General features: G+C 44.1%; 2 protein-coding genes across 2 annotated transcripts in view; both read left to right on the top strand.

The window, feature by feature from the left end:
• The window catches only part of AGTR1 (angiotensin II receptor type 1), a 48,943-nt gene extending 43,831 nt beyond the window's left edge, over positions 1–5,112 (top strand). Inside the window, exon 2 of the mRNA XM_081190574.1 lies at positions 818–5,112. Within this exon, the coding sequence (XP_081046700.1) occupies positions 867–1,955 (1,089 nt within the window). The 5' untranslated portion in view covers positions 818–866 and the 3' untranslated portion in view covers positions 1,956–5,112. The remainder of the gene's footprint in view (positions 1–817) is intronic.
• A 3,264-nt stretch (positions 5,113–8,376) lies between these two features.
• The window catches only part of LOC308585022 (carboxypeptidase B-like), a 61,936-nt gene continuing 46,702 nt past the window's right edge, over positions 8,377–23,610 (top strand). Inside the window, exon 1 of the mRNA XM_081190484.1 lies at positions 8,377–8,617. The gene's annotated coding sequence lies outside the window, so the exon portion shown is untranslated. The remainder of the gene's footprint in view (positions 8,618–23,610) is intronic.

Genomic DNA, 23,610 nt, shown 5'->3' with positions numbered 1-23,610 from the left:
GCCAGCATGGCTACTGATCAAGGATGATGAGAATTATAGCTCAACAACATATGGAAGGTCACAGGTCTCCCATCCTCGATCTAAAGCATAGCTCTTAATGCCTGGATTCCCGTTGGATGTACCAACCTAAGGGCAGGAGGCAAACATGCAGTGCAATACTGAGAATTGCTTCACGAATGTAAGAAGTAGCAAACGCCCTTTCCCACTATTGTTGTGGATCTGTGACAAAGTGGGATACAATAACATTGTGAGGTAACCCACCATTACTGTGTAGTCTCTCCCTCTGTGTGTGTGTTTTATGGAAATGACTGGGTGGGGGACCAATGGAAGAGGAGAATAAACTTTCCCCCAAAGGTCATTTTAGTGATTCCAACTTGCATTCCAACTTATGGGAATTCTCTTCTTCCACAAGTTGCAAAGCTACTGAAAGGTGGCAGGAAAGGGTTAGCTATCCATTTTTCCAAAATTGGTTGCTAGCTAGGAAACTGCTATGGAGCCATTCACAGGAAACTCTAAGAATTGTGGGTCTGGAGGGGGAAGGCTGTCTCCTAACAACTCTCAGCACGCTTAACAAACTACAGCTCCCAAAATTCTTTGGGAGAAGCCATTGAACAGTCATGGCAAGTGGTGGGACAGTGCTTTAAATGTATAGTGTGAATCTGTTCTTATTCTTTTTTAAAACAAAAACAACTGTTGCCAGGGATTGAATTTAGGGCCATGTACTGGAAAAGAAACTGTTGAACAAGTCCTTCCCGACACAAAAAAAAATATATAAAGGCAAAACAGTAGTGATAATATTCTCATTTTTCTTCCCCAGATGAGCCTGGAATTAATTTTCCAAATAGCCTCTACCTGAACTTATCAAGATGCTCCTAAATATGTCCACAGAAGAGACTGTGAAAAGAATTCACGTGGACTGCCCCTCACTGGGAAGGCACAACTACATGCTAATTGTTGTTCCAACCGTTTACACCATCATCTTCATCATAGGTATATTCGGAAACAGTTTGGTGGTGATTGTTATTTACTTCTTCATGAAGCTGAAAACTGTGGCAAGTGTCTTTCTGTTCAATTTAGCTCTGGCTGATTTGTGTTTCCTCGTGACTTTGCCACTGTGGGCGGCCAATGCCGCCATGCAATACCGCTGGCCTTTTGGCAGTGGCTTGTGCAAGTTAGCTTCGGCTGCAGCAACCTTCAACCTGTATGCCAGCGTGTTTCTCCTGACGTGCCTCAGCATTGACCGTTACTTGGCAATCGTGCACCCAATGAAGTCCCGGCTTCAGCGCACGATGCTTGTTGCCCGGGTAACTTGCATCATCATCTGGCTGATGGCGGCCCTTGCCAGCTTGCCTGTGATTATCCACCGTACCGTATACTTAATCGAAAATGAAAATATAACGGTATGTGCTTTTCGGTATCAGACCCCCTCCAACACAACCAACGGCACGACACTCAAAGTTGGATTGGGCTTATCGAAAAACATGCTGGGGTTCTTGATCCCCTTCGTGATCATTTTAACAAGCTATATATTAATCTGGAAAGCCCTGAAGAAAGCATACCAGATTCAGAAAAACAAGACCAGAAACGATGATATTTTCAAGATGATTGTTGCAATTGTCCTTTTTTTCTTTTTTTCTTGGGTTCCTCATCAAATATTCACTTTTCTGGATGTGCTGATTCAACTCAGTGTGATCACCGATTGTAATATCATCGACATTGTGGATACAGCCATGCCTTTCACGATCTGCTTAGCGTATTTTAACAACTGCCTGAACCCCCTCTTTTATGGCTTTTTTGGAAAGAACTTCAGGAAATATTTCCTCCAGCTTCTGAAATACAGCCCCCACAATGTCAGACACGCTAGTTTCACGACAAAGATGTCCTCTCTTTCCTATCGGCCTTCGGAAAACTTGATCCTAACAGCCCCCAAAAATGGGTTCTTGGACACTGAGTGACGACTTGGCGGCGCACGTTTTCCACAACCTAGTTGGCCAGCACAGTGATGTTCACCCAGAGTCCCAACCACCACAGCTTTAAGTGTTTAACCATCTGAGACACATTGTCCTATTAAAACTAAGCAGTGGCCTCTCGTTTCGTCTTGTGAAGAAGATTGTTGGTTGTTTACAGCAAATGTTAATGAAAGTAAGTAAGCTGAGGTATTCACCATCAGCCTACCTTCCTAAAGCTTGGGGGACAATAGTATGTGGAAGAGCTCTTGAAATGTGCTAGGAAGTGTGGTCCAATTCATTCTATCAAGGCTCTGAGATTTGCTTTGAACATGCACAAGCAACTCTGACATTGCCTTTTGGGGCCTATTACACAGGAGACATAAGAAAGGCCTGTTTTCAGGCTGATGAAAGCAAAGTAAAAGTCACGAGGTTTTTCAAGAATGTGAATTTATATGTCATATGTACTACTTGATTGTAATCAAAATCTACCTATGCTACATTTACATATATACACCATAAAGTCCATTCTAGTGTCAGTAGGAAACTTGGGCGAGCATACATTTGGAGGTAATTTTCAAATAAGGCAGGAGTGTACATCTGAAGTAGAATGAAACCACATATGTGTAAAATGCTTCAGTTTTCAGATTACGCTTGTTACCTATTCGACTAAATGCAACACATAAAATTGTGTTCTAAATTCCATTGAAAAGTGCTTCATTCTGTAGATATATGTTCAGCACTTGACTTCTGTGGAACTATATCTATTTGTTGTTTATATAAGACAAATGTTCCTTCCAATAATATGGGCCCTAAAGAGTTTTGAGAGTAGAGGCCATATGTGTAGAAGAATTGGGTGAGGAAGTGATTTGTGATTGGTGTCGAAGTTCACCAAATTTACCCAATCCAATGTGGACCATCTTGCACATCATCCTGAGTGGTGACGCTTTACTCCATGTAGCATCCTTTTGTATCTGTGGGACTGATCCATTAAGGAAATTTATATGTGTAAACTTGCTCCAATGTTTTGGGAACAGGATCTCCTCCCTGGGCAATTCCTGGTTGACTTCTTGTCAAGTGTGTCAACCAGGAAGTGCTGCTGATTTAGACTGAGGACAAATCAGTGAATATGCATAAACTGTTTATTCACATGTGAATTTGGGTCCTCATAAACTCAGGCAATAGGAATATTTTGGGCATGCCTGCACTGTCTAGATTTCAGTTGATTGGTCAGAATATATCCTATAGGTAGAATGCACAGACCCCTGTAGTGGATCCTACGCTTAATTTGTACTTAGGTGCATTCTTAATTTATTTTTTATTTTTTGCAAATGTTGGTCCACCCCCAAACTGGTATTAACCTCACCACAATTAAACCAAACTTTTTCGGATGTCTTTGGCACACCCCTTCTCCATCACTGCAGATATACATAATTTTTTAAAATCTGATTTGGCCTTCATCTACAGCTTTGACTGAGATCTCACCGTCACTATTTCCTTTCTCTGGTTTTTGCACATGCTGATCTATTTTTGCAACAACAGCAACAACAATGGAGAGTGGGGGGGGAAGCCCCCCCCCCAAATCTTCCATACACTTTTTAGACTTGTGTACATTTGTTGTGTTATAGCACAGCCAACTGCCTGAAATGTGTCATTATGCTCATGAAACATACAACGTGGGCACTGCAAGGAAGTTAGGAGGTGTGCCTGGGCTTGATACATCCTTAAGCAGTACAGCAGATTGCACTATGACTTCAGGATTTTTTTCCCATGCAACTGATTTGGTGTTCATAGAAAGAAAGAAATGTGGTTTGCTAGGTTCAATGTCTACTGAAATCAGATGGATTTATTTTACTGATTGCAAACTATACGCATCTACTTTATATCCCATCAGCAGCTGTTACAAGTCTTCAATGCTCCTTATTGCTGTATATGTGCGCATATACTTTGCATTGTTTTAAATATGTAAAACAGACATATTGTGTACAATCGAAAGAAAATAATGCATATGTCCCATTACCAGTCTTACTTTAAAAAAAGTTAAATATGCTCTGGATCACAGGCAACTTTGCTGTCTGTCAATGTCACAACAGATTAGGATCCTTCCAGCTGGACCGCCTGTCTCCATCATTGGGCAACCAAACAGCTGTTGGGAAGATCACAATCACAGCAAGATCGAGATAGCCTTGCCTTGCTGCTGAGTCTTCAGTACAGCTTTCCCTATCCCTCCAGTTCTAACCTAGAACTTCCATCAGCCCTGACCAGCAAAGCCCTATAGTCAGGGATGGTGGAACTTTTGGTCTCCAACATCTGTTGGACACGAGGTTGGGTAAGCTTACTTTAATCTTTGGTAGAATATGGAGGTTGCATTTAGCAGTCAGGATAGACAGCAACTGATTTCAGTGGAACATAAAGCCAAGTCACACTTCATTGGCAATGAACTGGCCGTCCCCAGCTCACCAGCACAATCTTCATGTAGGGTCCCGGGGAGAAGAGTTCCCTCCTTGCTAAATAGTAGAGGCTGAGCCATTGGGGGGGACATGAGAGCCATTTACCATTACAACTGGCAGCAGCACTCTCTTTTTTAGAGCCAACTATGATTATGGCAGGAACACGGGTGGCGCTGTGGGTTAAATCACAGAGCCTAGGCTTGCCGATCGGAAGGTCAGCGGTTCGAATCCCCGTGACGGGGTGAGCTCCCGTTGCTCGGTCCCTGCTCCTGCCAACCTAGCAGTTCAAAAGCACATCAAAAGTGCAAGTAGTACCTTCCAGCGGGAAGGTAAACGGCGTCTCTGTGTGCTGCTCTGGTTCGCCAGAAGCAGCTTAGTCATGCTGGCCACATGTACGCCGGCTCCCTCGGCCAATAAAGCAAGATGAGCGCCGCAACCCCAGAGTCGGCCACGACTGGACCTAATGGTCAGGGGTCCCTTTACCTTTACCTATGATTATGGCAACAGTGGTGGAATCCCAATGCCATCCTCTCCTCAAAACCATGCACACTCTCATGCTTTTACGTAGCAGTGGGTGGAGCTCTTGCTGTGGCTACCACAATACTTCCCACTGCTGCTGCTTTTATTAAAGGAATAGAGGAAATATGGATGGGGAGAAGAAGAGAGAAAGCCCACCTCCAACACTGGCAGCAGTATTGCAGAGTTTTATGGAGAGAGAGAGAGAGAGAGAGAGAGAGAGAGAGAGAGAGAGATCCCACTGCTAAGCAAAATGCTCTTGCCCCCAACTAAGCTAGCAAACCAGTTCAACCCAAAATGGTCCCCTGCCCACTCAATTTCAGAGGGAGTGTAGTACTTCAGGGGAAAACACAGAAACCTGGGGGAGGTGATGTTGCCAGCAATTGTTCGCCCTACTGAATTTCATCATGCAGTTAGTACACAGGACTAGAAGGCAGAGGAGGTTGGATCAAAATGGGCAGCAGATGTCATGAGGTTGTAACCATCTCTGCGATCACAGTTCCTAAGGAAAGTGTGACTGACCACAGCAATGGCTGTTATATAGGACAGTAAATGCATGAGAAGGGTAGTCCTATGTGCATAGCTCATTAGCTACCACCACAATGGTGAATGCTCACGAACACTTTTCTTCTCAATTTCATGTTCCCGTCACGTCAGAGTTAATGGATGGCTCATTTGCCAAGAATGCAGAAAAGGTTTTCCCCAGTCTGGGCTGGATCCAGACTCTCCCACTGGAGGAAGGCAGGAGGTAGCTTTTGCTGATACTGTGCCAGCTGAAAAGCTATTCTAGAAGGCCAGTGACCACCCCCCCTGGAACAACATGGAAGAGGGTGCTGGGGAGAAGGGAGTGGCAAAAATCTCCTCAGTCCTTTCCTTTGCTGGATCTCTGTCCCTTCCAAAATGCAATGACTCCTTCGGTTCAGGGAAGGGCAGGTCTGGATCCAACCCCAATAAAGCTTTTCTTTTCTGCTGGCAGAATTCTTTTTAAATGATGGCTTGCTGAAGTTGTAAATAAAGGTATTTATTTCTATTTATTGTATAATAAAGCTTCATCTGACTCGGAGCATCATTTTCTCCAATCTTGGATTTAATGTTCTTTATCATAAATATATATTCATAGAATAGACTGAATTACAAAAGGATAGCACTTGGTGGTACAGGAAACACTATGCCTAAAGGAATATATATATATATATATATATATATATATATATATATATATATATATATATATATATATATATATATGAACATTGTGCTAGTGATTCCACAACATTGCTTGGAGACACTGAAATTAGTAATCGCCTAAAGCTGTATATGAGTTTCTAGTGGGCTTTACATTTACTTTAATATCTTCCTCTACACATTTTGTATATAGGAGCTGTCATCGTTCAAGGAACTCAAAGTTAAATTTCATGTTCTATAAATGTGACACCAAAATGGTAACACCTGTAGTTTCTTTTATCTTGTGGTGTTCTTTGTTGTATTTAGTGTAAAAAAGAGTTACTACAAAACTGTCTATCATATACATTTTGTGGGTAGAAGCCAACTAAATCATATTCAGAGTACACCCATTAAAATCAATGGTCTTAGGTGACTTCAACTCCCATTTATTTAAATGGGCCTACTGTAAGTGTGACTAACATGGAATATCACCCTATATTGATACAAGCTGTGAAATATATTGTTCATGTGATGTATTGAAATTTCAAAGCATAATCATGACTGCTTTTCTAGCTGTATTATTATGGAACATGTAGTAGTAAGCTACTCAAAAATTCCATGATACTTGTGGAAAATTGCAAATGTTTAGTCTACGCTGATCTATCCTCCTTTGGAAACCCAACAAAGAAGAGCAATCCTGATTCCAGGAACCACGTTCACTTCAATGGATGTTCTCTGCTTGGTGACTTACTCATTGACTTCAGTGGAGGCCTGGAGCTCTACTGCACCCCCTCTACTAAAGTGAATGGGACAGCTCTTCTATGCAGCTGCCAGAGTCACTGTGCACTTTGTTTTCTTGTCTCTAGAACGTCCCTTGATTAGTTGAGTTTGTTGCCATTCATCATTGAATTAATAAGCGCGGTGAAAAAGAATCTGGGGGTGCCCAAACACAGGAAATTCACACAGAGAAAATAGTTAAAAACTTCTGAAGTATACGCCTTGCTAACTCAAATTAGTGATAAAGGCCACGAGCCATGAAAATCACAGGTTTGAAAATTGAAACGTTTTTAATTTCACATTTGTGTCTTTGTTTGGCACTAAAGCACCGTATTGACCCTGATGGTTTAATATACATTTCTTTACATTTCTTCAAACAGTGAACAATCACACATGAATTTCAGCATTAAGCAAAGTGAACCAAATGCAAAATATATTCAGTGGCATATTTTCTGCAAATGCAACTCATAAGTTATGTCATCGTGTTAACTGTTGTCTACTTGTATGAGAATAGCTACTGAACCGTGTATGTTTCTTGATGATATGTTCTATGTGTTGTATCATGTGTTGAGTGGTTCTGATGGTATTATCCATAGAAGATAAATAGTGCACATAGAAACCATGTGTAACAATACATTTAAAATATTTATTTCCTGCTGTTGACGGTGAGCAGCAATGGTGTTTTCATTTAAAGTTAAGAAAAGTGAAAAGAAACTTGGGGAGTGTTCAAATGAAAAGTTCCTCCCTGCACTTCTGTTATCAACTAAGGTTATTAATTATTTTACATATTGTAAGTCTCAAATATATGTCACTCTGAACATTCAGGATATTCTGATTTAGTCAGTCAGAGTAGACCCATTCAAAATGATGGACTGACGCAGAAGGACTACCATGTCTAAGAATGAGCCTGTCGTGTACATCTTTTTTATAAGTACTTCTTTTTAAAGGAATTAACCATTAAAATGCACAGTTTATTGGGGGCAGCTTTTTAATCCAGCCAAAAAAATTACATATAGCTACTGATTCATTAAATCAGGGATTTGGAACCTTTGTCCCTGAACTACAACTCCCATCAGCCCTGGCAATGGTCAGGGATGATGGGAGTTATAGTTGAGGAACATATGGAGGAAATCAGGAACTGATTTCAATTAAAGTTCCCATCCATATTTTGGTTCATGGACATCTTCTACTAAGCCAAATGGAGTCTCCAAATTCTGTTATAGAGGTCTCCAAACTGCGGGGGATCAGGGAGGAATTTGATGCAGTTCACATTTATAGGCAAACTTATCTAACTTGCACTTCTGAAATAATACATGGACCAAAACACAGCTATCCTCCAAAATGCACACTTCTCTGAATTTTGCAACGCATTTCTCCAGCCAGGTAATGTGCATAAAAGAATAATAATGCCCCGCCCATCTGGCTGGGCTTCCCCAGCCACTCTGGGCGGCTTCCAAAAAAAATATTAAAATGCTGAACTACATCAAACATTAAAAGCTTCCTTAAACAGGGCTGCCTTCATATACTGGGGTAAAGTGTGTATAAAATGCATATTTTAGTGAAACTGGCATCTAAAAATGCATTATCTGTGGGGAAATTGCATCCAAAAATGTACCTATTGGGATAAATTTGCACTAAAATGCTGCTGATTATTTTTTTTAGGGAGACTTGTATCTTTTAAAAAACAAATTCGCAAAATGTGTATATAAGGAGAACTGAAGTGGCCAGCCACTGTGAGAACAAGATGCAGGGATGCTGTACTGGGTGAGCCATTGGCCTGATCCAGCAGGCCCATTTTATGTTTTCATGATTGGAAAAATGAGAAACGGATTTAAAAAAAAACCCAAAAAATCTGTAATTTGCAAATTTGCCCATCCTTAACCACAACCTCCTAGAGCTGATTTTGGGGGTGCACCGAGGCTGGAAGGGACAGAAGAGGAAGTTCTGTTACCTGCACTGCAGCATCGGATGAGACCCTATATTATGGCACATTCTTTTAGCTCTGTCCTCTTTCTTTCTGACAAAGCGAAAATATTTTCTGTTATAGTGAATTTCCCCAAAATGAAGAGGATAGGGGAAGTTCATTTTTACGCAGAGCTTCAGGTATCCAAGTGTACTCCTTAAATATTCAGTTTACAGCCACAGGGTTTCTTCCAGCTGCATCTTGCAGCTGACAACATACCTCCTAACAGAGGAGGTAAGAAATTTCCAGCTGTTCCTCCTTGCCCTGCCGCCCCCTGGGCCCCCTCCCCAAACTACTATGGAGGGTCTCTGGAGTAGAGGAGCATGCAGGAGGACTGCGAAGAAGAAGCGGAAACTGCTGGAAATTGCTTATCTGCCCATCCTGCTAGTGGAGACTTGATCTTCAGTTGAGTGACGCCATAATGAACAAGTAGAGAAATATTAACCAAGATTGAAAAGGCCCAAATCTTTTCCTAAAGTGAATATGTTTGCTGCACTAGTTGATTTTTTCCTTCCACGGCAAAAGCTATAAAAGAGTTAAATCGAACACACCATTATTTATACAGTAGAGGGTATATTGCTGCTTTATTTTTCAAACTCCTAGAATGTAGCTCTTCACTGTGAAAATATAAACCACCAATGAAAGCCAGCTGTTCCAAATACAGATCTGTAAGCAGACTGAGAGAGAATGGACATTGCTTGCATACTACTCTTTAGTGATATGGTGTGAGCATCATTTCATACTTTTTATATGAATTGTGAATTTTATTGAAATAAACACTGCTTATTTTGAAACTGAGCAAGTCTCGTCAAAGGAACTGTTATTATTTCTGTTAACCATAAGGGACCCAATAGTGTGGCATTGTGCATAGTATTTACAAAACAATAGGCCATTTTGCTGCATCATCTCTGCTCTATCCATTGGTGGTCTTAGAAGTGTTCATGTCAGATGCAAACAGTCAAAATAGCATCCTTTTGACTGGATTCATGCAGCTTTCTTTGTTACTTACACACACACACACACACACACACACACACATACACAAACATACATAAACATACATCAGTGGGAGGGCTATATGTGTGAATACAATGATTTCCATGAACAGAGAATCTGCATACGTTTATATCTCTTTCTCTTTCTCCATATCCTTCCTATTGCCTCCCTGAGAATGGTACTTAGACACAACCAGCTCCTTACCATTCCAATGACACATCTTGAACAGAGTGTATTGGTGTTGTGCAGAAGACACTCCCAGCTCTGCTTCAGGAAATGTCTCGTTTGGAGAATGTTGGGATCAAGTCTAAGGACTTCTACATATATGACTGGGTGTGAAACCTGTGGTCCTCCAGATCTTGTTGAACTACAGATCCCTTGACTGCTAGCCAAACTGATGGGTGTTGGAATCCAGTAACAGGTTCTCCATCTCCTATTTCAACTGTTAAGGATTTCTTAAGGCAGAGACTGCCAAACATTTTGGGCCCAGAGAAACTCTTGTAGGCAATAAACAAACCGCAACTGCCACTTACCCTGTGGGCTACAAGGGAATGCTTCTTCCAAGCCTCATTTCCATGAGGTGGAAGGGGAGAGACACCTGCAGGTGGCAGGTAAGGCCTTTATGGGCACATGTAAGGGAGCGGGTGGCGCTGTGGGTTAAACCACAGAGCCTAGGGCTTGCCGATCAGAAGGTCGGCGGTTCGAATCCCCGCAACAGGGTGAGCTCCCGTTGCTCGGTCCCAGCTCCTGCCAACCTAGCAGTTCGAAAGCACGTCAAAGTGCAAGTAGATAAATAGGTACTGCTCTGGCGGGAAGGTAAACGGTGTTTCCGTGCACTGCTCTGGTTCGCCAGAAGCGGCTTACTCATGCTGGCCACATGACCCGGAAGCTGTACGCCGGCTCCCTTGGCCAATAAAGCGAGATGAGCACCACAACCCCAGAGTCGGCCACGACTGGACCTAATGGTCAGGGGTCCCTTTACCTTTACCTTTAACCTGTGGGCACCACAGTGGCATCCCCCACATTCCGGACATTCCTTGAGAACACAGAGTTTGGGTGGAATGGAGGAAATGCACCATCTAATCAGAAAATTCAGGGTTCAAGTGGCGATTTGTTCTGTGGGCAATTTCTAAAATGAAACATGGCAAAGGGGAGCTTATTTCTGTAATCATTTGGTAGCTCTTCATGCCGGGGGTTTTAAATAATCCATTATTTCTTTTGCTGTGTGTTCGCCTTAGAATGCACCACACAATTCCTTGCTGCAGGCCTTGAAGGAGTTCATCCTCAAAGTTATGAAGTTGGGAGTGCTGGGGGCTGAGAGAATGTTTGTTTTTCGGACAGGAAAGTGAGCATCCATCAGGAGCAATGCCATGTCAAGGGCCTGCTCCTCCCATGTCAGGCAGGGGTCTAACAAATCCTCAACCCCTTTTTGCAGAAGAACCTCGCTAGGGCCTTTCTAGCCTGAGAATACATTCCTTCCTGAGGCACACTTTTCATAGCTGCTCCCATTGGTCACAGGCACAGATAGAGACTGCCTGGAAACTTTTTTAAAGTAGAGAAAGAGAGAGGTTGATCATAATAGCTCAAAAACTTTTTTTTTATTGGCACTTAAGCATATTTTTCCCTGATTGAAGCAGAATTCATGAAACAATTACAAGTCCATGACAAAGCCTGCTAATGATTAGCCTTCAAGAGCTGCTGTTGTTTTCTGACAGTTCAGAAGCTGTTTTTGTTTATTTCAGGGAAAGGAAGCATCAAATCTTTTATGGACTATCCAAAATGAAGAGACAGAATAGTGGCTGCTAATTATCCATTGCCATCATTTCACTAAAGCTCCCACTGCAGAACAGAAGACTTACGTAACAATTTAGAATTCTAATTAATTCTTGTCAGCAAGGAAGGCTTCTTTGAAGTAATAACATGCACTTTACTGCTCGGTGATGGTATTATGTCACACAAAGGTGGCAAACATATAACCCAATTATAGGGAAACAATTATAAGGGGCAGCAGATGTGAAACATTTTTTATTAACTCAAGCCAAAGGAAATTATGACAAAGAGAAAAATATGAAGAAGGCAAAGGGCAGTAGACTCACAGGATCTGTTTCACGTTGGTTTTTTTGTGGTTATCTGCAGATTCCATTGCTCCTGATCTACAATCATTTTTCATTATAGAAATGAATTGCACATAGAGGTTGAAGCCCATATTATTTGCCCGGTTGAAATTAATTCAAATTTTAGAGAACTCTGGGAGATTACAAGCTTTGCGCAAGGGAGTTCATACAACCACTCCAAAAACCTTCAGAGAACATGTGTGGGGTGGGGATGGGGGTATCACAGGGTCATGTGGATTAGCCCAGCCCCCATTCAACATACGTTCATCATGCCTGAGAAGGGGCTCCATGTATGTAGCAACATACACCCATGGATATCCTCCATTTAACCCCTCTGAAACCAGGCATGAACTGTGTGTATGTCTATGACTGCCCGTCAATCCTATATTGTGGTAAGCAAATTCCTCCTCCTCCTCCTCCTCCTCCTCCTCCTCCTCCTCCTTCTTCTTCTTCTTTTGCAATCACTCATAGCCGAGTAAGACTGTCTTCCATAAAGCCAGTTTTAACAGTGGTTCTGTAAGTGACTGTGTGGAGGCCAATTCTGGATCTACACATCCTTCCACAGTGGGGACATAGGTTTCCAGGTGGGAGTTGATCATGGTGAAAGTTTGCCAATGGTGCCTTCTTTGGGATGGGTTTTTGGAAGACCCCTGTGCATGAATCTGTTTTATGTGTGTAAATCAGTGCACGCTGACCAACACACAGTCTTCACAGTAAGGCTCTGTTCTGATGGCATGAGTATCACAACGACCGACAGATTCTTACATGCTGCAGCCTTCATCCGCCTTCACAGCCATTGTAACATACCACTTGTTATCATCCACCTGTTCTGCCTTTGAGGACTTCTTGGATCATTCTTTGTCCAGCTCCTCCCCTTTGGCCTTACCGCCTTGCGTGACCCTGCTGGGAGTATGAGACTCCCAACAGCTTCGCTCACAAGGGTCATAGGAACATGCAAGCCCACTCACCACGACAAGGTGATGATCCGGCAAGTGAGGGTAGGCAAATAACTGGAGTCCATATACAGTGGTACCTCGGGTTAAGAACTTAATTCGTTCTGGAGGTCCGTTCTTAACCTGAAACTGTTCTTAACCTGAAGCAACACTTTAGCTAATGGGGACTCTTGCTGTTGCCGCGCCACCAGAGCACAATTTCTGTTCTCATCCTGAAGAAAAGTTCTTAACCCGAGGTGCTATTTCTGGGTTAGTGGAGTCTGTAACCTGAAGCGAAATATTATACTTTTATACTGAAAGTTTAGTTCTTTTTGCAGGTTTAGGATCACAAAGGAAGCACTACAAAGAAATCTTGATATTAGAAGAGCTGAATACACAATCAGAGGAAAACTCAGACTGTCAGAAGAAGAGTCACAAATGGGACACTGAGAAAATTTGGGCATACTCTGTGGTACAAACACCAGCTTGTATAGCAGACAGTGAGTGAGCTGTCGCTGAATTGAAAGAAAAAAGTGAAGGGTTAAAAAAAAGATCTCTGTGGCCGTGGTACACACACAGTAAACATTTTGACTGCATTTTTATTGAAATGGTTTAGGAGAATAAACTGGGAGAAGATAGAAGACAGCAGTGAAGGTCCACCTTGAGATAGGTTGGTGGCAAAGAACCTAATTAAAGCATTTACTATGAGTCTGGATAGGAGATGCCTTGCAATTTTTGCCATTGATCATAGGTCATAGATAAGGGCAAACCAAAAGTTTTATTTTTTAATTCTGTAGACCTCACACAACTGCAGTCAGGTTCTCCATGATCCACAACTTGGTAACGGCAATTCTTGGAGGGGCGAGGGAGGTATGGCGGTGGGGGCAGATGTTATAGGCGAAGGGGATCGAGATACGGATATGCTCGTACCCCTTCCAATCTGCGCCCCATCCCAAGGGACGAGGGTAGGGTGAGCAAGGATTACTCACCTCCTTCACTGGTGTTGTGCAATGCCCGGTCTATAGGCAACAAAACCGCTACCCTGCAAGATTTCTTTACCTCGCAGGGGGTCGACCTGGCTTGTGTGACGGAGACCTGGGTGCGCGAAGGGGTAACAGTTACCTTACGAGAGATGGCACCCCCGGGTTTCTCCGTCCTCCACCAGTCACGGACTGTGGGCCGGGGGGAGGGGTGGCAGTATTAATCTGGGAAGATTGTTCTTTCAGGGCTCTACCATCGCCATCGATCCCCGGCATTGAATGTGTTGGCCTAGTGTGGGGCTCCGAGGAGAACTTGGCTGTCTGGCTGGTGTACCGGCCACCTAGCGCACCAGCAGCCACCCTGTCAGGCCTGCTGGAGGCGGTGGCCGGCTGGGCCTTGGAGTTCCCTAACCTATTGGTATTGGGAGACTTCAACTTCCACGCTGATGCCACTCCCTCCTCACAGGCTCTGGACCTGGTGTCTTCCATGGCGACACTAGGGCTCTCCCAGTTTGTTTCGGGCCCCACACATCAAGCAGGCCACACGCTGGATTTGATCTTTGGCGCCGGTATAGATGTGATCATGTCTCCTTCGATGAAGGTGCCATGGTCTGATCACTATGCTCTGAAAGCCAGGATTGACTTTCCACCCCCACCCTGCTTAGGTGGCGAGCCGATTTGGGCTCGCCCGCAGAGGCTGATGGACCCTGATAGATTCCGTCAAGCCTTGCGGGACCTTGCTCCCCCTGGCGACTCATTGACTGAGCTTGTTGAGGGCTGGAATACCCAGCTCCTGGCAGCCATCGATGAGATCGCACCTAAGCGCCCTCTGCGACCCCGCAGAAACCGGGCTCCCTGGTTTACCGAGGAGCTTCGGAAAATGAAGCGGGACCTCAGACGGCTAGAGCGAGTATGGCGGGGTGCCCGTGACGGAGCCTCAAGAACATCTTATAGGGTTTTTATGAAAACCTATGAGATGGCAGTGAAGGCCGCTAAGAAGTCTTACTTCTCGGCCTCCATTGCATCCGCTAGCTCTCGCCCGGCGCAATTATTTAGTATAATTCGGTCTTTAACGTCCCTTGAAGGACAGCCAAATTTAAATAACAATCTGACACACAGCTGTGAGGCATTTGCGAGCTTTTTTGCAGAGAAGGTCCTGTTACTCCGCCATGACCTCCCTGCCAATTTGGATACAATAAAGGAACTGGAGGCCCCTCGACTGTCCTCAGGTCCAGTATTGGACCACTTTGACCGGATATCTCCAGCCGATGTGGACAGATTCCTCCAAGCTGAAAAGCCCAACACCTGTCCTCTTGACCCGTGCCCGTCATGGCTGATTAGAGCGTGTCCAGACGAGGTGCGGGCCCCCCTGGGGGATATCATCAATTTGTCCCTTGGCACCGGGATATTCCCAGGGGAACTGAAGGAGGCGGTGGTGCGTCCGCTCTTAAAGAAAGCATCGTTAGATCCCTTAGATCTATCCAATTACCGCCCGGTCTCGAATCTTCCATTCCTGGGTAAGGTGATTGAGAGAGCGGTTGCTGAACAGCTTGGTAGGTTTCTGGATGAAACATCTGCTTTGGATCCATTCCAGTCCGGCTTCCGTGCTGGTCATGGGACCGAGACGGCTCTGGTCGCCCTAACAGATGATCTCCGCAGGCAGCTGGATCGAGGCGGGTCGGGGCTGCTGATTCTTCTAGATCTGTCAGCAGCCTTTGACATGGTCGATCACGAACTCCTGGACCACCGCCTTGCCGACGTGGGGATCCAGGGCACAGTCCTTCAATGGCTGCGCTCGTTTCTCTCGGATCGGGGACAGAGGGTGGCGCTTGGGGGGGAATTGTCATCGCGTCACTCCTTGGTGTGTGGAGTGCCTCAGGGTGCGATTCTCTCCCCGATGCTTTTTAACATCTTTATGCGCCCCCTCGCCCAGCTTGTCCGGAGTTTTGGGCTGGGTTGCCATCAGTATGCTGATGATACCCAACTCTATCTGTTGATGGATGGCCATCCTAACTCGGCCCCAGACACACTGACCAGATGTCTGGAAGCTGTGGCTGGATGGCTACGTGGGAGCCGGTTGAAGTTAAATCCTTCGAAGAGAGAGGTCTTCTGGCTGGGGCGGGACGATATGGGATCGAGGGGGCAACTCCCATCTCTTGCGGGGGTGCAATTAGTGCCAGCACCGTCCGTTAAGAGTTTGGGTGTAATCTTCGATACCTCCCTCTCTATGGAGGCGCAGATTACAGCTATAACAAAGGCGGCATTTTTCCATCTCCGCCAAGCTAAGCAGTTGGCCCCTTATCTCTCTCGCCCTGACCTAGCCACTGTGATCCATGCGACGGTCACCTCCAGACTGGATTATTGTAACTCGCTCTACGTGGGGCTGCCCTTGAGACTGACCCAGAAACTCCAGCGGGTGCAGAATGCCGCGGCGAGACTCCTTATGGGGTCTTCGCTGCGAGATCACGTTCATCCGGTACTATACCAGCTGCACTGGCTCCCGGTGGAGTACAGGATCAGGTTTAAGGTGCTGGTTTTAACCTTTAAAGCCCTATACGGCCTAGGACCCTCGTACCTACGGGACCGCCTCTCCTGGTATGCCCCACAGAGAAACCTACGGTCTGCAAATAATAACAGCCTCACGGTCCCAGGCCTCAGAGAGGTTAGGCTGGCCTCAACTAGAGCCAGGGCCTTCTCGGCTGCGGCTCCAACCTGGTGGAATGCTCTGTCACAAGAGACTAGGGCCCTGCGGGACCTGACATCTTTCCGCAGGGCCTGCAAGACAGAGTTGTTCCGCCAGGCCTTTGGTCAGGGCGCAGCCTGACTCCCTCCTCTGGCAACCTGCACAGAATTTTGTTTAATCGGTTGCCATCAATTTGATTTTAACTAATTTTTATAATGAAATATTTTTAGAATGTGTTATTATTTGATTGTTTATTTGATTGTTGTTAGCCGCCCTGAGCCCGGCTCAGCTGGGGAGAGCGGGATATAAATAAAATTTATTATTATTATTATTATTATTATTATTATTATTATTATTATTATTTTTGCAGTGTAGAACCAGGTTAAATTGTTTTGGAGAAGTCAGGTACCCATTTTCCCCATGCTGCCTCAGTGCTATTGGCAGAAAGCCAGCTGAGTTGCAGGAACACCTGCCTTGTTGCCGAAATGTGCCATGTGATTGTCCCCTTAAGGTACAATCCTGAAGGCGGTCATTAAAACCAATAGGAGATTTGTCACTGGGTGTAATGGAACATGGATGGCATCTGTAATTTGATGAATTCGGTCCTGCATACAAAAACATTGTACTCTATGAAAAAACAAAAACAAAACATAGCAATACTATGTTTTAATACTATGATTTTAAGCTCTTTTGATAAGGGGTTGCCATCATACAGTGAATGCACAGCTGCAAAATGAGAATGGACATGCCAGTTCCTGCAGCCCCACGGAACTGATCTGGAGAAAATTATGGATTTTGAGTACTTCATTATCTTTCTGTTATGCTGAGAGACAAATTTATATGATACAAGAGTTGGGTGCTGAACTGAAGAAGGCATGCAAGCTAATATGGATAATTAGTGCAGCAAGTATTTGTCAATGTAAAATTGCTCCAAGATGCATTATTATGTGAGAACAAAGATTGCATATGCAATATATGAAGTTCAGCGTATAAGGCGTCCTTCTCCCTATGCATTTTTATTTCTCCCCTTTTTTAAATTTAAAAAAATCTCACTTTTCTTTTGACCAGAATTCAAAGAGGCAAAGAGGTAAATTATTTAAAATGATACCAAAACATTTTTTAAGGGGGGGGATAAAGAGCAAAAATAACAAACAGCAGCAATAAACTAACCCCCTAAAAGAAAATTAGCAAAAACCAACCAGTAGCAACAGGGGCACAGAACTAAGATAAAAAGCAGTAGCTACTCACCATGTTCTGATGTCACTGGAAAGATCCTACTGGAGACATTTAAGCAGAGATTTGTCAGTCATCAGTCAGGGATGTTGTAGTTGTATTCTGTACTGCAATTATATAATTGTTTTTCATATTCAACTTTGATAGTGAAACAGTGGGAATTGAAACAACTGGTGCATTGTTGGTATCATTTGCATTCTGTACACCTTGGGCTAATCTAGCTCCCACAGCAGGAATGGGAAATTTCTCTCATTCTGCACCATCTTAATAAGTTTGTGTGCCACCCAGTTGATCAAGGAACGCCCCATACCAAATTAGAAAACTGGCAGGTAAATTGGTGCTCCTATGCTTATCCAGCTCTCAGGACATTGTTGGACTGGAAACCGCAGTCCTGGTCCAATTATAAGAAATGAACAGGCACCACCATCATCTCAGTTAGCAGTGAGTTAAGTGGCAATAGAATCATACATGGATCCCTGGATCAGAAACCATTGGCAGAAATTCAGCATAGCACTATGGCAATCCTTCCATCATCACAAGCTTTTCAGCTTGCCAAGTGGAATGATCCCCCTCCCTCCTGAGCCATTTTTTGAAGAGGCAGGGGCCCACTAATTCTCACAGAAAACACAACAAGCCTATCTCTTCAGTTTCTTTCCCAATACTGCCTAGCTATTGTTCTCCCTCTCACACACAAAACTTGGTGTCATCAACTCCAGCCAGGGATAGAATAGGAAGCTACTGTTGTATGCCAATCCAATCTCTGAGCGGTGCAAGCCATGGTTCAGTTTCCTCAGAATGAAGGACAGCGCAGACTGTGGTGTCTTTAGGATATATGGTTTATTTACACATATATACTGTACAACCTGAGCCTATGATGGAGGGGCTCACAGCATACCCGAAGAATGTATTGCTTCTCCCATCGCTTCATTCAAGAATGGGTCTCTCTCTCTGGTTTCCACCTGCTTCTAGCTTCGAGCTCACACACACCTCAACTCAGGCATTTGTTCTTCTAACTACCAGCCAGTTGAAGGAGGGGACGCCCACCCATTTGTCCTCTGACACAGAGCCACTTCCTTACATGACAAAGGAGATACTTAGCAGACCTGTCTAGTTAGAAGAAGGAAAAAACTGGCTTAACCATTTACTCTTCTGTAGAAATTGCTTCTTTCTTATTGCCCCTGCCCCAAAGCCATTTAGTCCAACCCCAAACGTATTACAGAATACTTTTCTTTTATCTGGAGTTTTGCGTTGAGGTAAACAATTAGCAGCAAACTTGCTGCTAGGTAAAATGGAAAGCGTAAAGCTGGTGGTCAACAAAAGAGGTTTAAAGACTCTCTCAAGGCAAATCTTTAAAAATGTAGTATAAACACCCAGTTACAGAGCTTCATGCTCCAGCACTGGGGGACGGAGAGCAGGCAGGGTTGTGGTGCGCCACCCACAGGGGTGTGGCGCACGTCCTGTGGGCGTGGCATGCTGCCTGCAAGGGCTTGGCGCCCAGCGCGAGTGGAGGGGCAGCTGTGATGGTGCCCCACCGGGATCATGCTGCTGGGGGTGGTGCGCTCCCCCCACACTCCTCTTCTTCTGCCAGTGTAAACACCGACAACTGGGAAACACTGGCCTGTGAGTGCTGCAATTGGAGAACAGCCTTTACCAAAGGTGTCATGGGCTTTGAAGACGCTCAAACTCAGGACAAAAGGGAGAAATGTGCTAAGAGGAAGGCACTCTTGGCAAACCCTCACCGTGATCAACTCCCGCCCGGAAACCTATGTCCCCACTGTGGAAGGAAGTGTGGATCCAGAGCTGGTCTCTACAGTCACTTACAGACTCACTGTTAAAACTGGGTTCATGGAAGACTATCTTACTCACCTACAAGCGATCACCAAAGAAGAAGGTGAATGTTACATTTTAAATATTGTTTTATTCAGTCCTTAAAGTTCTGTTGCACTCTTTTCTTATTTACAGTCCCGGCCCAAACAAGTGTATTTGGAAGGAAGTCCCATTGAGTTCAAGTGGACTTCCTTTCAAAGCTCTTCACGTAGAGCTGAAACTCTCCTCTATGAGACAAGATAGAAACTGTGAGTCAGGGAGAAATGCTCAGTGTTTCTTATGTGGATAAAGCAAAACCAGATGCTCTGGTACGAGAACACAGAATTCAAACAGTTGCACGTCCGCCCGTCTCTGGAGTCACATCTGTTTTACTTGAATTCATGTAAGAGTTCTTTTCTTTTTTTATTTGATAAGCCAACTCTGCTCTCATCAGCAACCCCAACAAACTGGGATTTGAACATGTGCAACTTACATCAGAGTCTGGCTAGCTGTATTCCCTCCATAGTTTGTCAGTCAGAATGTGTGCACTATCTCATCTCCTAAACACAAGGCTTCATTCAGATTTACAGCCCAGTGCTGTGAATAAACCTGAGAACTACCTTACAATTCAATCAACAGTATGTTGGGATGAGCTGTTGTTAAGGTAAATATATTCAAGTCTGGTACAGTCCCTACAACACAACAGGGATTTACTTATTTCTGGGTCACATGAACAGTGTTGTTGATAGCTAGAGTCCCACAAATGCAGTTGAAACCCTATATTCACACCCCTACCATCGCCAACAGTGAGAGAAACCCACTTGTTAGTGCGAGGACCATGTTGCAGGACCATGGCCTCATATTTCAACACAGAGCCCTATGTATGCTCTCCAATGTGTATGCATTTTCAGAGCTCCCTACACAAAATGGCTTCCCCATTTGCCACAAATGGAGAGGCACTTCCTGCACATCCTTTTGACTTCACGAACCTTTGAAATGGAGAAGTCCTTGCCAGCTGGGGACTTCCCAATTATTGGACTGGGATGTCTCAGTGTAACGTTATCTGAAACACAGTTGTGGGAAGATAACAATAGAAAGCACCCTTCTGTAGAGATATTTCTCCTGCAGTGTTAGCACTTTAGCTGAAGTCCCAGGAAAAGAAGAAGTAGGTCAGATACCACTTCAGCTTATTTCAAATTACAGAGAAAAGCTGAACTCTTCTTACCAAAAGTCAGCCTAAAGAGGCATAAGGGGAATACATATTTAGCAAAATTAATCCCTATAGATTTAAATATAAAATCAGAACATTTTAACTACCAGTTAAATGACCTGTGCTTTGCTCCCCCCGCCCCTTTAAGGTCAAGAATGTGGCATTTGAAAAACAAGCTATTCAAAATGTGATTAGAGAGAAGAGAGGAAGTCATTATTCCCTTGAGAAATAGTAAAGGATGTAGCTTCAGTTTGCCAACCAAATGTTACTTTGAGCTCTTGGCAGTAGGAGGAAGTATTTAATTACAAAGGCAAAGTTGAAGAAATGGGATGGATTTTTTTAAAAAAAAAACTATCAGGATGAGCCAGTAAACAAGCAAATCTGTGTCTCTCTTTGTGGATCACAGAAGCAAGTGAAACAGTTTATTTTGCAAGATTCATGTTTGTCCACATTCTTTCCATCAGGGGTTGGAAAAACTTAGCTCTGCAGATGTTGCTGGACTATGACTCCCATTATCCATGACCATTAGCAAAGCTGGCTGGGGCTGATCAGAGCTGGAGTTCCAAAACATGTTAGCTAGTTAGATCAGCTGATGTTTCATCCATGGGAGCTAATGACTAATAGTTGTTTTGCTGTTTTTTGTTTTGTTTTTCTAAAAGGGCTATCTACCTGCCAGGGTCTGAGGACTATGGAATGTGTGTATGTCCCATGGTGGGTATAAAGCCAATGCTGGATTCAGTAGCAGTTGGCAGGACTGTGCTCAGTGCAAGGTATCAGCAGCGAAGCTGAAGGTTACATGCTATATGGTTAAGTATTGTACAGCTAGCAAACATGGCAGAGTGCTAGTGCATCTCTCTGTATACTTTTATCCTTACAAGGTTTATTTCTATGACCAGAAGAACGGTATTATAGTAGATTGGTTCATGATGTACCAGCAATCTCTTACTGTAGCTAGTGTTTTTATGCTTCTTTTGCACCACGAGACAATAAATGCTGTATACTTTTGGGGGTGGGGAGAGAGAGAAAGAAATTGAGACCAATTTATAATTTAAAAATAATTAGGGTAGTGGGCTGGTTCCAAGCTTCTTCTAAAATTAAGTGTCCCTTTTTTTACTGTTCCACTGCTCCCTCTGTCATGATGAAGAAGAAGAGTTTGGATTTGATATCCCGCTTTATCACTACACGAAGGGCTCAAAGCGGCTAACATTCTCCTCTCCCTTCCTCCCCCACAACAAACACTCTGTGAGGTGAGTGGGGCTGAGAGACTTCAAAGAAGTGTGACTAGCCCAAGGTCACCCAGCAGCTGCATGTGGAGGAGCGGAGACGTGAACCCCGTTCACCAAATTATGAGTCTACCGCTCTTAACCACTACACCACACTGGCTGTCTATGATGTCATTGTTGGGTGCCTACCTGCTTCCAAAAGGCTCTGCTTGTATATTTACAAATGGAGCAAATATTACAAATATGTCACATGCTTCTCCTACCGAATTAAGCCCAGTGCCAGGGTGCTGTTGACAGCTGCGGCCGATTCTCAGGAAGGCAGTAAGATAGGGGAACAACAAGCTTTTCCAGTTCTGTTTATTAATACAATCTACAGAGGCAAATTCAAGATGCACCGTAATGCCTAACGTTGCCCTGAGTGAAGCTCCACCCCCCTTCTCAATTACTTCCCTATTCATCTGACTCCTCTTTCTGCCTCCACTGGTGGCTGGTACGTGACAGTTGCCTCTGAGCTCTCTGTTCTGCTATTCTCAGCAAACGTCTGGTTTGGAGGGAGGATACGGGTTCTGGGATACTCTCCAGTGACAGCATCTCATTCAACTACTTCTCAGGCTCTGCCTGCTGAATGCTATCCACTTCCTTCTACTCCTCTCCCATTATTATAACTTTTGCCCTCATCTCCCTCTGAAGTATGCCCTGTGCCAAACCACTCCTGGAGGTCTATGCTTTCTCCTGTCTAGGCGACGCCTGAGGTGGTGGTCTCCACCCTTCTTCCTCATCTACCCAGTCACAGACACCCAGCAGTGCTAACTCACCACTCAGGGATGTGTATCACAATAATACATGCTATTCCCAAAGGCGGTTCAGGGAATCTCTCCTTCTCTTCATGGGAGCCTCCACTATGTTGAAGAGCCTTCTGTGAGCGGTGAGACACAACTGAATGCAACCCGGAACCAGGAAATGCCCTTAGAAGCTGTCCCTTGCCAATTGCAATGGTCAATGTCCACTCTTCTGTAACAGCTGCTAGTCATTTATCACACCAATATGGTTCTGATATCAGTATGCTTGAAGCAGCTGAACCAACTGGGACCAATTTAGAAGAAAGAAGCATGTTTGGAGAAAAAGGAAATGACCTATGACATTTTCGCCGTAATACAATTTATTTGATGATTTCCCACAAGTCCGTTTTTAATGTGTGTTTTTTAATGAATTTGAGTCCTGTTCATTATCATACAGTGAATTTGTTGTTCTTGTTTGTTTGAGACTGATCAGGCTTCCTCTTAACTTTCTAAACCAGCTGTGGGGAACCAGTGGCCCATTGGGTACTCCCTGGTGTGGCCAAGGAGGCATCAGCTTATTATTGGCACTTTCAAAGCGCACTGCCTTTCCCCACTAATGTTTGATTTCAGACTGTACAAGCAAAGGAAAATGAATCACCTGACATCATTGTGCCATGAGAGGATTGACAGGTTAGCATCCCAGTCCGCATGTCAAAGTTGGCCATCAGGAAATAGAGGAGATAAGGATCTATCCTGCCAACCAGATCTAATGCCCCACTCCTGTTCTAAGCACTGTGCACCCCTTTTGTTCAAAGCCATAACATAATAAAATGTTTGC

The sequence above is a fragment of the Podarcis bocagei genome (genome assembly GCF_964188305.1).
Source record: "Podarcis bocagei genome assembly, chromosome: 4".
In the NCBI taxonomy this organism is placed as follows: Eukaryota; Metazoa; Chordata; class Lepidosauria; order Squamata; family Lacertidae; genus Podarcis; species Podarcis bocagei.
The sequence above is the reverse complement of the archived record's forward strand: the minus strand, read 5'-3'. Positions and strand labels throughout refer to the sequence as shown.